The 14,415-nt window shown below is 48.7% G+C and overlaps 3 protein-coding genes across 3 annotated transcripts; 2 read left to right on the top strand and 1 right to left on the bottom strand.

The window, feature by feature from the left end:
* Positions 1 to 3,807: 3,807 nt before the first annotated feature.
* clcA (putative C6 finger domain protein) lies at positions 3,808 to 7,291 on the top strand (the record flags this gene model as incomplete). The annotated part of the gene is made up of 4 exons (XM_043280041.1): positions 3,808 to 4,452; positions 4,502 to 4,614; positions 4,665 to 6,442; positions 6,492 to 7,291. 4 exons carry the CDS (start codon positions 3,808 to 3,810, stop codon positions 7,289 to 7,291), a joined length of 3,336 nt encoding a protein of 1,111 aa, XP_043137660.1.
* A 4,121-nt stretch (positions 7,292 to 11,412) lies between these two features.
* On the bottom strand, positions 11,413 to 11,826 carry ACHE_50337A (uncharacterized protein; the record flags this gene model as incomplete). Its single annotated transcript, XM_043280043.1, has 1 exon — positions 11,413 to 11,826. One exon carries the CDS (start codon positions 11,824 to 11,826, stop codon positions 11,413 to 11,415), a length of 414 nt encoding a protein of 137 aa, XP_043137661.1.
* Positions 11,827 to 12,733: 907 nt separating this feature from the next.
* Positions 12,734 to 13,816, top strand: ACHE_50338S (short chain dehydrogenase/reductase family protein; the record flags this gene model as incomplete). Its single annotated transcript, XM_043280044.1, has 2 exons — positions 12,734 to 12,752; positions 12,807 to 13,816. 2 exons carry the CDS (start codon positions 12,734 to 12,736, stop codon positions 13,814 to 13,816), a joined length of 1,029 nt encoding a protein of 342 aa, XP_043137662.1.
* Between the last annotated feature and the right edge of the window lie 599 nt (positions 13,817 to 14,415).

Consider the following 14,415-nt stretch of genomic DNA (forward strand, 5'->3'; position numbering starts at 1 on the left):
CTGCAAGTTGCTATATTATGTTGCCCCAGCTGTGCTTACCCAGAGCCATTTTATATCCATCTTTGGCGAAGAATCTATTAGAGCGCTTGACTAATCTTTGATGCTTGAAGGAGTTTGTAAGATCCCTAATATTTCTTGTAGTCTTCCCCTTCAAACATAGAATCGCGGAGGAAAAACTGTCTGAGTTTGAAACTTGAGGGGGCCGTTGAGCCTGTCGTCCATTTATAGATCATCTCTCAATCGAGATGGTTCGTGAGAGGTCCAGTTCATCCCCGATATTCATTCCCGGCCGGCAGACTCTATCAGGTCGTCATTAGCAATCTTATAATGAGAGCTACCCCCCCTAGTATGTATAAAGCAATCGGACTCGTGGCTTTCAATCTCATGGCTTGGAGCCCTGTATGCTTTCGTCGACGTTGAATGTCGGTTCATGATGGAGATTGCCGATTTTATGAGACGAGAATGAGAACCACCGCTGTCTATCATTTTATATCTGGTTAAGAGAGTCTGATAATGCTGTTTCTATTACAAGAGATGGCCATGGCATGGTCTGACCATACAAGAGAGGGCGGTCCACGGGAACGAGATATACATATGGTTGCTTTGCATTGTTTTCCAAGAGGATTTTGTGTGCCCTTGACGCTCCCTCGCTTATCTCCTCATCCTTGACGTAAGTTTAGCTTGCTCGCAGACCTATCTCTTACGTGCAGAACATTTCGTTGTGGATGGGCGGTAGCACCTTAATAACCCCTACTTTGGAATCATTGTAATACGTGAACCGGAAAGGCACGCCAAAGATCTCGCTCTTCTCATTGATCTTTTGCGCTGTGGCTTCAGGAATCTTGTGGATTGGGATGTTTTGGATGTTAAATGAGTTCTTGGGGTCTTCGAGGGCTGTGTAGGTAGAGTTGACGGTTTTGTGTACCGCTCTGAGGGATGTGAAGCGAATTTCGGTTATGTTTGGGTAGTCAGTATATGCTGATAAATGTGGCGCCCCGGATTTTGCTGGTGATATTGTTTGCGAGTTGATGATCTACTGTCATACTGACGATGTGTGACGATGCTGGCACGTGATGCATAGGCATGTTTACGTCTACATCCTGCTCATGTGACTGTCTTCAGGTAGAGCTAATCCACATACAAGTGCAGTACAAGGATGTCGCTGGTAGAAGTACCGAAATAGAACAGTACTCTACACCACACAGCATCACACAACGATCAATAAATGCACCCTCGCAGGAACTCCAACAAATACTCGAGGCCCGAGCACCCCCCAAGAATAATGCCGATCCAGTCAATCCCCCCAGAGCGCTCTCGGTATGGAGTATATGCATGCATCTGTATGTGATGCTATGTGTACTTACAAGTAGAGTCTACGTCAGCACGCACAGATCGCTCAACGTCAATATGGATGACAGGTATATTGATTGTTTCTGGAGATGCTCACGGATAGCAAATTGGCTGATCATAAACAGCTATTACTCGAAGAGGGAATACCGAGTTAACTAAACATGAGGGTATGTGATAAGCAAGCAAATCCATCGCTAAAAGTACCGACATCCCTACAAACCGAATCCTCGTACTTTTACAAGGGCATTCCCGGCATTGAACACGACTCCTGCATCCTGGCATCCCGGCAATCCTCAGCACTTTATGTGTTCCTACAGGGTAATTAACATCATCCTTTGTCTACCCCGTATAGCATATAGTTATGTCAGTAAGCGAGAGAGCGGAGATGACCGGCGCGATCGGGGGGCTGGCGGGTTCCAGACCGGTGGAATGTGATATATCGCGATGATGTTGTTTATCTTGTCAAAATACGGTACGGTAGGGTTTGCCAGCCAATTAGGTCTTGATCTGACTGCTATGGAGGATTGATGGCTGTACTTGACAGGCCAGTATGCTGTATAGGAAGTTGGTCCGATCGGGACAGATTGGGTTCGGATACATATCCCTAGGTAGTCGGTGTAGACCCCAGGGTATCTGAACACTGCAGTATCTACATACATACTTCGGAGTAGTACTACGGACTACAGGCACAGATTACAGAGGGTTATTGATGATGTTACACGTGACTGCACAACATCACCTCCGACGACTCCATAAGAAACGAATCCTCCGACCGCAGATCAACTGGAGAACGCACCGTTCCCTTGCTTCCCATGTCTGTGCACCAAACTGCAAGCGATCCTGCCTTGCAGATAACGTTGACAAATTGTACGTATGATTTTACGAGTTTTCTATGAGATCCTAGTGACATTCTACAAGTGTATAGTACAGTTAGAAGCAATGCCAGAAACAGTGGCAAATCATCGATCATTACTGTGTTTTCAGATTTCCGAGGAATTAAAATGAATAGGGGCTATTGATTCCAAACTATGGAGTACCGGACTAGTGGCAACTGCCGAGTCATATCCGGAGTCCGATATATCGCCAGCAAGATTCCGAAGGGGGATCCATAGGCCAGGAAAAAAAAAAAAAAAACCAACCCAACCCAACGTTCTGGCGCGATGCGACGGGGGCCCGTAACTTACCAAACCAGGAGATCCGTGGAAATCCTTGACGGGTTCCTGACCAGAACCGTGGATATGAGAACCCCTTGCTGTTAGACCTGTATTCTGTATAACCTGGCTTTTCCAGCAAGTTCCCGTATACAGCGTATACAGAGTTGTGACGGGTATCTGCTTCGGGCGTGAGTCTGCATGGCATGGCCCCCTTGGGCTGGAATGTTTCAAAATCATGAAGAGGGAGTAGTGGTGGGAGTAGTAGGAGTGAGTAATATTCCATTCCTGAAATCCAGAGAATATGAAGTCTCCGGCCATATGGCTGCTAGTCTCGCTCTATTGTGTCTATTGGAGTCGGACCATGCTACTATACGACAGAAAGCTCAGCTGCTCCATAAATTTTCTTTTTCGTCTCCACCCGATAGTCATCTATCAAAAAAAGTAGAAGAAAAAACGATCTGTCAATTCAATGCTGGTGTTTGTCCACTTACTGGAAAGAAAAGAAAAAGATAGAAGACTGGAAGAATCCTGGGAGAAGGACTGGCAGATCACTACGTACTGCGCACAATAATATCTGTAATTGTGACTGAGTTGTGCCCTCTTTCCCCTCTTCTTCTCTCATATGTTCTTCTGTTCTTCTCATCTTCTCATCTTTTCCCTCTTGTCTCTCCCTCCTCTCCTCTTTTCTTACTCGTACTAACCCACTGGGCCGCTTGAATCGCTCTGATCGACCCGATAATCAACCACCGTCTCCTCTTCTCCCTAACTAACTCCCGCTCTCTCTCTTTCTTCTCTCGTTTTTTCTTGTTATCTTTCTGCTCATTTCCCATTCTCGACGGCTTGGTTTTTTTTTTTTTTTTTTTTGCTTTTCTGTGCTCATCCTAAGGACGCCAACTTGCCACTGAGAGTTAACTTTTCGGCCACACCGATTGTCTTTTCCTTTCCCCATCTGTTCATGGGATAGTCCGGCTGGAGCTACCTGACTAGCTAGTACGTCTTGCCTCTTTCTTCTTTTCTCCTCCGACCTGATCGGATAGCGCGACCGCCACAATCGCTTCTGGGGAATTTTTAATGATTCAACACACTGGCTTTTGGTGATACTTACACTTTCTTTATTATAGACCTTTCTTTGTTATTTTTATTTTATTTTTGAACCTCTAATTTCCTCACGAAACCTGTCTCGCGCCTCTCGCGCCTCTCGACTACTCGAGCACGGATTTCCAACACCCGCTCACAAACTTCCCCCCAGCTAAACAACATCATGCCCTCTTAACTGTTCGTTTAAAAAATTACCAAAACAAATATGGACATAATGGCCACGGAAGACAAGAAACAACCACTCTCTTATTCCGCTGCTCCCCCCCCGCCGTCCATGCATCGCATGCCTCATCCCATGGAGGCGTCGCATGCCCCGCCGCCTCCTCCCTCTGCTGCTGCCGCGGCGGCGGCTCATGGTCTCTATCATGAACCATGGCGCACAGCTCCTCCCGCATATCCCCCTCCTACCTTTGATGACCGTCGTGCTTCAAATCCTCCCCAGCCTCCGCTTCCGCCGCCTCACGCGTATCCCGTTATACCCAACCGAGAATTGCCGCAATTACCGCCCGACGGCCCGTATGGACGGCCCAACAGTCTCCCTGGTCCGGTCACCACGCCTCCCGATGCTCATGGGCCACCGCAACCGCCCCCGAACTATCGCTTGAACGGTGCTCCTCCCCATGAGCCTCCGCCGCACTCCGCTCCACCTGATTATCGCGCACGTTTGCCATATCCGCCGCCAGAGCAACCTCAAAATGGCGAGCCGGTGCCAGCGCATTCGATACCTCCCGCGCAATATCCAACCCCGGTCCCGGCACCGATCCCACAGACACCGACTCCGTTTGATCCACCTTACTACCAAAGTCAAGCTTATGGGATGCGTCAACGAAAGGCTGCGCGTGCACAACAGGTACGAGCCTTTTATCTTACGGTGGACGCGTCTTGACTGACTATGACAGGCCTGTGATCAATGTCGAGCGAGGAAAGCCAAATGCGATGAAGGTCGGCCATCGTGTAGTCATTGCAAAGAAAACAATCTCCCCTGTGTTTACAAGGAGGTTCCACCACACAAGTATGTAATAACCAACATTCTGAGCCTGCAACCATACTAATCCAGAGAAGACAAGAAAAAGCGACCCAGCTTCTTTTGGATCGGATGCAACAGTTGGAGGATCGATTGGAAGAACGCATGACCCAGCTACAGTCCATTCAAGTTGAACAAGGCTCCCAGCTGAGTCGAATTCTCGCAGCAGAAGCCAAGATGAAGGAGGCTCGCGTGGTATCCACCAAAGAACCCGTTCGACCCACGTCGCAAAAGCAAGCCGCTGAACCGATATTGAAGCCCGACATGCCGGATGTTCTGCGCGAGCAGGAGAGCAAGGAGGAAAGTACCTCGTTCGTTGTGGGCCAGAAAATCGACGCCGCTGAGAATGTCGAGGACGGTCTCAAGGATGACGACGACGGAGAACTGTCTATCCCCGTCGAGCACACTACCGCCGCACACAAGCTTCTCATGTGGCCCTCAATCAAAAGTCTTTTGTTCCCCAGAGAGTACGATGAGGATTATGTCATGAAACTCGAGGAGGGCCGCGGTCTGATCCGGGTTTATGGTCGTGGCGAAGGTGATGATACGAGTGAAGAATCTGTTTTGCCAAACCTTTCCTACATGGCGTCCAGCACCATCCCCAACTGGGACGAACCGCCTCATTCCAACAATGGATCTCCTAGCGGTGGCTGGACCGCGAGCGGAGCCGCTGCGGCTCCTGCCGCGCCATCGTCCTCATCTTCACCATTGAAGCCGCTCGAACATGGAATTGAAGAGTCCGGTGTTTTTACCACCGACGCGGACACCGTCCGTCGTTTACACCTGAGTTACATGGACAATCTGCACAAGCTGCACCCATTCCTCGACCAGAACGATCTTGAGAAGAAGCTCGAGTGGTTTATCCGGGTCTATTGCCCGCCGGGGCCATCGAATCCGGGCATTCCCGCAGAGTATCCCCGGGGGGCCAAGCGTAAGCGCTCCTGTGATACGTTGCACGGTGTTGCATGCGACGTGCCGTCCCCCGCCACGGTCAAGGCGGATCGAGCCTCCCCGCGGCGCATTGAGCAGTCAGTTGACAATGCCGTCATTCTCCTCGTGATTGCATTGGGTAGTATCTGTGAATGGAAGGAGCTCCCCGTCCCGGGGTCGGTCACTGACAACCCCCCGGATTATCGCAAGGAGCAAATCCCGGGCCCGTCACTGAACCGAAGCCTTCTTTCTCCAGCTGCGTCAGATTCGGCCCTTCCGATTTCCAATAGCTTTTACGCGCCGACAAGTAGCCAGCCTTTCAATTCTCCGTCGGTTGTGGACGGTCGACGAAGTATCGGCGCTCAGTCGTCCAACCGGGAGGGTCCAGACAACCGACATCTGAGAAATATGGATGTCATCCCCGGGTTGGCCTACTATGGATATGCCACTCAGATCCTGGGTGCTCTCCAAGGGGCAAATGGATTGCCCCATGTGCAAGCCGCGTTGCTTGCTGGTCTTTACGCCGGTCAATTAGCCCATCCATTCCAGAGTCATGGGTGGATTTACCAGGCTGCTCGAGCCTGTCAGGTGTTGGTTCGATCGAAGCGTTATGAACAAATGAGCGATGGCCCTCTCAAAGATCTAGTCGATTTTGCGTACTGGACTTGTCTGCAGCTGGAGAGTGACATCTTGGCTGAGCTTGACCTCCCGGCTAGTGGGATTTCCCGTCTCGAAGGACGAATTTCCTTGCCTAAAGGCCGATTCACTCTTTCGCTTCCTAATGAGATCTGTGCGCCCAGCACGATGATGATGTTCTTCTACTCGGCTCAGATTCATCTTCGGAAGGTATTGAACAGGGTCCACACGGACCTGTACAAGGTTGAGAGTAAGTCTCGCAGTACCCGCGTATCCATGTTTTTACTAATGATGTCCAGAGCAAGGTCAGACCCGTTGGTCGTCGAACGTGCAGGAAATCCTGAGCATGAACCTGCAATTATGGCGGAGTAGTCTTCCCGAGGTGATGCGATGGAGGGACGGCGATCCACCATCGAAGGATATCAACGTCGCCCGGATGCGTGCCAAGTACTACGGTGCCCGCTATATTATCCATCGGCCACTGCTTTACCATGCCCTGCACTTTGCTGGACGAGCAACATCGGTTGACTCTCCCGGGGCTGCTCCAGCCATGTCTGGCTCGCGATCTCAACAGATGTCACCTTCGATGGCTTCCGGCCAGCGCTCGACTAATATGGGTCGACTTCCAAGTGACATGGGCTCAGCGCCAGTTCAACGCGCTCCCGGAACTACTCCTGGATGGGGATATACCTCGGGATACACCTACCGGGATCTTCCTACCAAGCTTCGACGGGCCTGCAAGGTCTGCATCGACTCTGCTATTTTGAGTACAGAAGCGTTTGATGGTATTGAGGGTCGTCCTGTGGTGACCAACATCTTTGGAACGGCTCATGCGTATGTTACAACTGCCTTGAGAGAATCGAATCTGAAGCTAACTGGTTATAGACAATTTGGTAACATGTTGGTGCTCTCTGCCACATACATGTCCAACCTCTCCGAACTGGTGGACCGACATATCCTTGAGCGACTCCTCCGGCGTACGATCCGTTTCTTGCTGCAGAGCCGGTACATTTCTCCCAGCTTGCGAGCTGATGCCAAGATCCTGACTGAGATCTACGAAAAGATCTTTTCCGAATCGCCTGGAAGCTTCACGACTTAACAGCAGCCGATGTTCCGTCTATTCTCTCATTTTTTTTTTTTTTTTTCTTTTTCTTTTTGTTGAGTTCTATCGATTTTACCTGGCCCTTTCTATGGCCATTTCCTTCGTCTTTTTCTCCATTTCTGCCCGGTTTCGGCATATTGACATGAGATTATATGCATATACATACTTACAACTTTGCATGGTGGCGATCTGAATCTTATGCGAGAACTAACTAGTCCTTTTCGTTCTGCATCCGATATCCGAGCTAACATGCATCATCATCTATCTGTGAATTGTTTGATTTCTTGCTTCATCCGATAAATTTGACCAAATCCACCAGTAACGGCGGTTCTTTCAAATTGTTATGCTTATTATTTACACCCGTCCGCTTGTTTTGTCTTTTCCTAGTGTTACATGTTTACTTGGGAGTTTATCTGGGCGTCCGGCACCTGCATTTGCGTTTTTGTTTTGATTGGGACTGGGAGGAATGGATCGTTTGCATTTCTAGCGGATTGGATCCGGATGGATGATATCAGTGTCAGTAACTGTCAGTGTCAGTGTCAGTACCAGTTTCCGTGTACAGACAGTGATTGGTGAATAGATTGCATTATTATGACCACTCGTGTTTCTGCTTTTAGTAACAGTAACGATGGAGTTGCATAGTCTACTGCTGGTAGTTCACCGTACCTATGCTCGGTACTTTATACGACGAACAACACACTAACCCAAATCCCAATTTCGGCCCCCACCCACATGCGAAAGGATCCCGGTAAGTACTCAGGGACACCGGGCAATCGGGACCAAAAAAAAAAAACAAAAAAAGTACACCGTACCAAGAAGCCAAACGTCGGGGCACCCTAGCCTACCCGTTTAAACGGTAAGCTGTCAATCCATTTCCTCTAGCTCGGCGATCTACTAGCACGAGACGTACTAAGTACGTACTGTGGGTTCCACTAACGGTACTTTCTTGACAGATACCTATTTAGGCAGCAAAGGCGAGAAGGATGCGATGTGCGATCTACGGGGTACTTGGTAGAAAGTACAGTGATTGGTGGTCTAGACCATTGACTTGTTTGTATGTACTCGGGTGTTCGGCTGAGGTTGACATCGCTGGAAAAGGATTAGTATGCTTCCTTCGGACGGATGGATGACTTGGGAGTTGAGGTAAGTAGTTCTCGATGTGGAATGGGAATAGGATAGGGAATAGGAATAGAAACAGGGGCCATCGCGGGCAGCGCGGCCGTAGGTAATTCAATTGCATTGAGCTCTGAAGATACGGATTTCTTTTCAGGGTTGTGAATGGTGAATGCCCAGACATTGTCTCATTTTGGAATGGTATCCCTTTCTATATTCCCCTTCCATTCTCTGTCTCTTCTCTTTGGGGCTATTTACCCTGCGAGGGTTTCAGGCTCTTCATCAAATCATATGTCCTACCTACACCACAGGAACCCCAAAATGTACTTCTACAAACACAACTCAGACAACAAGAACAAACATGGTGACCACCACATACCTGCCATAACAAACTTCAACATAGTCATGGGTGTGGTTCTCAGATCCTCACATCTGGATGAATTACTGGACCTGCTATGTAAATGTGAAATAGCCCTGACCTTCAGCCTCATTGGAGTAGCATGGGCAATACCACTGCATTATCTCTTGCAATGAAAGGGAGAATGTCACGTCAATGTGACTCTCACATGGCCTTGAAAGGAAGTCGTCGGAGATATCAAGCGGTCAATTACCAATGGACTGAATTATCTCGAACAAGACTTGATATCACGCCATAGGGTTTGCTTAACGAGAGCTGAGAATTTAGCATATAACTAGCAGGATGCTGAATGACTGGAAGTCGTCCAGCTGGCCGAACGAGGCCGGTCAAGACGCCAAAAATCGCAGAGCTACTATCCTGGCCAGGATGTATTGAGCTACTACAGAAGATGACCCTGAGATCAATGCCACAGAGCTGGTTAATGTCGACCAAGCTCGCATTGGACTACGAACGACTGGTGCATTGAGGGTTTGCCGGGGTATCAAACTGGTAGGGATTGACTTAAGCGTTGGAAATACTTGACGGTGAGCGTTACATAAAGTCTAAAACCGGGAAGCATTCCTGGACGCCTATTTTCGTAATCCTTTTAGCAGCTCCGTACTGCAGGGCGCCTTCGGCCCCGTGCCGTGCAGGGGTCGCTCAAGATGATGAGACGCCGGCAAGATTGAGGTATACACTAAACTAAGGGGCGATGCCAATTATCAACAATGGGTGGAAGCACTCGAAGTTGCTCTCAAATCAGGATCCTATATATTGTACTATATTGAGAGAGTCCAACACGAACGTCCCCCCTCCCTCCCCCCCCAAAACCACCAAATTTCCATATCAGACCCAAACGACATTCAGGCAGGATGTCCTCGGCCAGAACCATTTGCCGAAAAGTTTTAGTTTTGCCTGCGAGAGCATACACAACGAACCAAGAGCTTGCGAGAGACGTACAGGGAGGAACGGGAGACCTGGCAGCGTGCCAATCTTTCTATACTCACTACTCTCTGCTCAACACGGAAAACTATCTGATAGAGCTATGGACTTCAAAAAGCGATTGAATCAAGATAGCTGTGACAGCAACATGATTTTTCTAAGCATCAATTTAGGTTGAAATCGGAGTACTACCACACATCATACAGATTAACCTGGATCCAAAAGCAATTTCTATTCAGTTTCTTCTTCTTCTTCTTCTTCTTCTTCTTTTTTTTTTTTTTTTTTGTGCTGCTTGCCGCACTTGTGCCTGTTGTATCATGTCAACCCATGGAACAGATCTGACATATATAGCTTCGCAGCCATTGCAATATGGATAAACGGATACTGTAGCTTTGGAGCATAATATCCTTTTTGAGAAAACAGAAGCAGAGCCACTTTCTCACATGTACAGAAAGAAGTAAAAGAATCTGCCAGAGCAGCGGGGGAGAGAGACGGAAAATTATTATCAAATGCTACTGTGTTTAACCACTGATATTGCCAAATAGGAATTTGAACCATAGTCTCTCCTTTTGATTGTTTTACCGAGGTCGAAAGAATTACTGATGGTAGAAGTGAATAATGCAGTAGTACTTAGTATATAGGAATGAACAGGAGGTCTATGTTTCAGACGTTGACCATAGCAATTGCTGCCACATGAAGTCGTATGTCCTTTTTTTTCTGCCATCAGTCCAGCAGGACCCGCGAAAGTTCCCTGGATATGTCCTTCCTCGCCCCCGGTATCCCGTGAGGGGACGGTGTTTGTTTGCCTTTGTTCAGCCATGGGTTGGATTTTGACGCTTCCCAAAAGCCATCTTCCAGTACCTGCTTCTCTCCAGCTTGAGGAGTTCTCCCCATCAGTCATTGAAACGAAATCAACAATTTCACGACGTTCCATATCCTCGATGCGCTTGACCAATTTTTTGAGATCCTCTTCTATGGACGAAGTCGGTATTAACCTAGAACTTGGTGAGTACAGCTCTTGAACGAACTGACATATAGACATACCTGGTTTGATCAATTGGCATGTGGAAAAATAGCTGTCTAGCATACGCAGCCGCAACCGCAGCTGCGTATGACTTCCAATCGTCATTCTTGTGCGAATCACAATAGTTCGAAATTCCCCGAATTACCAAGCAAGAAAAATCGGCCAGGGCTCCTGCAGCCTCCGTCTCGAAGCACAGTACACCGTGTTCTGCAGCCAACTGGTTCCTTTTCCTTCCATCCTTAATGACAAGCTCGCCAGAAGCAATCGTTCCTCTATGGACCACAACACGGGGCTCGTCATCCTCCTCTGCTTCACTGTCAGAGTCGTTTGAGTCGAGATTGATCCGACGATTAGAGTCACATCCACATTCGCGGCAAGAAACCCCAGGCCTGGGGTGTATATAATCAGGCGAGTATAAGATGCCTCGTGCCTTCCCGGGAAAACTGAATCGAGACAAGCTCGGTATTTTTGAATTAATCCGCTGGATATTCTTTATAATCGGATCTCGGCGAGATCGAGCGCGTTTGGTCGCCAGCTCTTGTGCTGCCTGAAGGAGAACAGATGGAGGAGGTGCAAGTGCCCCGGTACGTACAAGCGACCCATTATGCGCCTTTCCGTGATCGTATTGAATTACACCAGTATTTATACCGGTCGGTTTGCTGACCACCAATCATCCAGGCGAATCTTCCCATACTCAGTTTTCACCGGTACCCCACCTCCGGTTCCAACCAGGAGACCAAAACGGATATTAGGGAAGGTCATTCGCATTCGGGTAACGACCACGGCTGCAGGATTGTTTCCTGGTATCCATAGCCCTGCAATCACGACGTTATTACCAGCAATGTTGCCAAGGTGGTACACGTTTTTATCACTACGCTGTTGAGGAAGAGATTCGTGCTCTTCGTCCAGCATCTCCAACGCTGCAAGCAGTTCCACTTCCAAGGGACAGATCCAACCGACTGTATATTCCTCGTGTGCCAATTTCTTCCGAGAAGTTGATGACTCGTCTGCTGAAGAGTCGGGAGTGGTTGCACATTTTCTGATATTATCAGGCATTGGGGCGAGGCTTGCTGGTTTTCCGCACGTAGATGAAAGAACTGATGAAATCTGATGCTATGATTAGCCTTTTAAGGACAGTGCAATAATTGAGATTCAAAAAATATCCTTTGTCTCTTTCCCCAGATGGTGGGTTGGAGTTCTTCCAGAGAGACCCCGCGGGGCTGAAATGGACAGGATTTCATCTGCAACTTGTGTACGTGTGGATCACAGCAAAGGTACTATCATTTGGCCCAATTATTCTGTCTCATATGAGCCCTTCAGGTAAGTATGAAGCTGCCATTTCCTACCAGTTTAGTCTGAGACTGGGACAGATTACATGACACGCTGTGACAGATGAATACCGCTATTCAAGGGATCTTGTACTCCATAAGTAGGGTACCGCTTCCTGGTACCTCTTCTTCATATCTGCACTTAGAATTTTCTTTTCGACGTATGTTTCTTTTGTGTACATCTTCCATGAGTGTCATAATAACACTGGATGGTTGCGTCTTGTCTCCAAAGCTTTCGATGTCCCACGTCCCCTGCTTGATCAAGAACGAACCCCACGGTAGCTTGTATGAAGCTGTCTCATACAAGGGAATGGCGTGGTTGACTAGGGGCACTGTGTTGGTTTGAATAACAAACGTGTCAAGTGCGACATGGTTTTAACCGAGGAGTTTGTGACTCCTGACCCATGGGAGAAACAGCTCCCCTTTTCCGGTCACTAACTATCTTCAACAGGTAGTGTTACATATAATTTTCAGTGGTTCCTAAGCCTGTTGCTCGAATATTCTTATACTATGCTGGGATATAATTGTAAGTGCCTAAGGCAGGGATGCGGGTTCACGGTGAACTATCTATGTTCTTCCCCGCAACCTTGGCATAGAGGCAGAGGCATAACTGCACCGACAAAAGAAGAACAGGAATGTGGACATTGCGCGAGGGTAGGAATCAAGAATATCAACTGTACTCGTGAGCAATAAATAACGATTGAGCAGGATTTACCGCCGACGTCTGCGGCAAGCTGATCCAGAGGACTCTCCTCAGCCCCTGGAAGACACTACCACTCCTGCTCCTGGTCCAGTTCACATCTCACGGCCGCCAGATCGCGCAGCAGCATCCAAGAGTGCTCTATACATTACAGGGACTGGCATCACTGGCAGTTCTACGCCGTCTAAACGCGTGGATTAACCAAAAGGTCCTCAACAATGGCGCCTCGGACCAGTACGATTGGACGCAAGAAATTGTCGTCTTGACCGGGGGGAGCAATGGGATTGGAAGACAGATAGCACTTCTTCTGGCGAAGCGGGGGATCACTGTTGCCATCCTAGATATTGAGGCTCCGTCAAAGGAGACAGAGGATGGAGACAAGATCCATTACTATGAGTGCGATATCACCTCCCCTGATGCCATAGCTTCAGCTGCTACAGGCATCCGCTCCTCTCTGGGTGCGCCTACGGTTCTCATCAATAATGCCGGTATCTGTACCGGCCAGACCATCCTATCCGGCACGGAGGCACAAACTCGTCGTTTGTTCGAGGTCAACACCTTGTCCCACTACCACATTGCCCGCGAATTTCTTCCCGCTCTTATCACGGCCAACCACGGTATGGTGGTTACTGTCTCTTCGCAGTCCGGGTACACCACTGCGCCCAACATGGTCGACTACTCCGCTAGTAAAGCGGCCGCTGTGGCCTTCCACGAAGGTCTTGCTGCGGAACTGACAACCAGGTATCACGCCCCGCGCGTGCGGACCGTCCTCGTGGCACAGGGTTTCACCCGGACGGGATTGATTCGGAACATCACCCCGGAAGATACATGGTTCAACCCGTTACTTGAACCCGAGACCGTTGCAGAGGCTGTGGTTGACGCGGTGATCAAGGGACGGAGCGGGAGGGTGGTTGTACCGGGGGCATCGGGGTGGTTGGCATGCAATATCGGATCGCTGCCACTCTGGATACAGCATTGGACGAGGAATCGGCTGGAAAGACTAATGAGAGCTTGTTGATTATTGCGATCTACTTTGGCCGTGATCTATAAATGGTATATTCTGTTACCTTACTCCTAAGTGTTTGATTCATGCACGTAGACGTGATAGGCCAGCCACACCAACCACCCATTTCCAGTGGCGTCAATACCCGAGCTGAACCCTCCTGGTTAATTTTAGCTGCTTTTCTCTCTAGATTTCATACTTTCGTACTTTGTAGTGGTGCAGAATTTTCTTTTCTTTTTCTTTCCCTTTTGCTTTGCCTTTTTCTCAGCTCTACGGAGTAAAGTGAGTGCTTCGTTGGCTGTTTATTTTGCCGTGTTTTCACGTGCAGTGGAGCCTCACCGCGATTGACTCTCCACCCCGTCAAGTTGTCTTCTTGACCTCGACAGCAAAGCAAAAGGTGAGCGTCATCATAGCAACCGCCATTATTACTCTACTATCCCATCGGGGGATATATCATTGTTACTTGCATCTTCCGTTCATTCTATCTTTGCTCTGTATCAGAGTACTCTCTTCCTGATAATCTCAGTCTCCGTTCATCTCCAGCTCGGAACCACGGCTGAGACGCTAAATCTTAGCGGGTTCCTTTCCCTGGAGCAACGAAAGCTCCCAAGGCA

Source organism: Aspergillus chevalieri, chromosome 5 (genome assembly GCF_016861735.1).
Source record: "Aspergillus chevalieri M1 DNA, chromosome 5, nearly complete sequence".
Taxonomy (NCBI): Eukaryota; Fungi; Ascomycota; class Eurotiomycetes; order Eurotiales; family Aspergillaceae; genus Aspergillus; species Aspergillus chevalieri.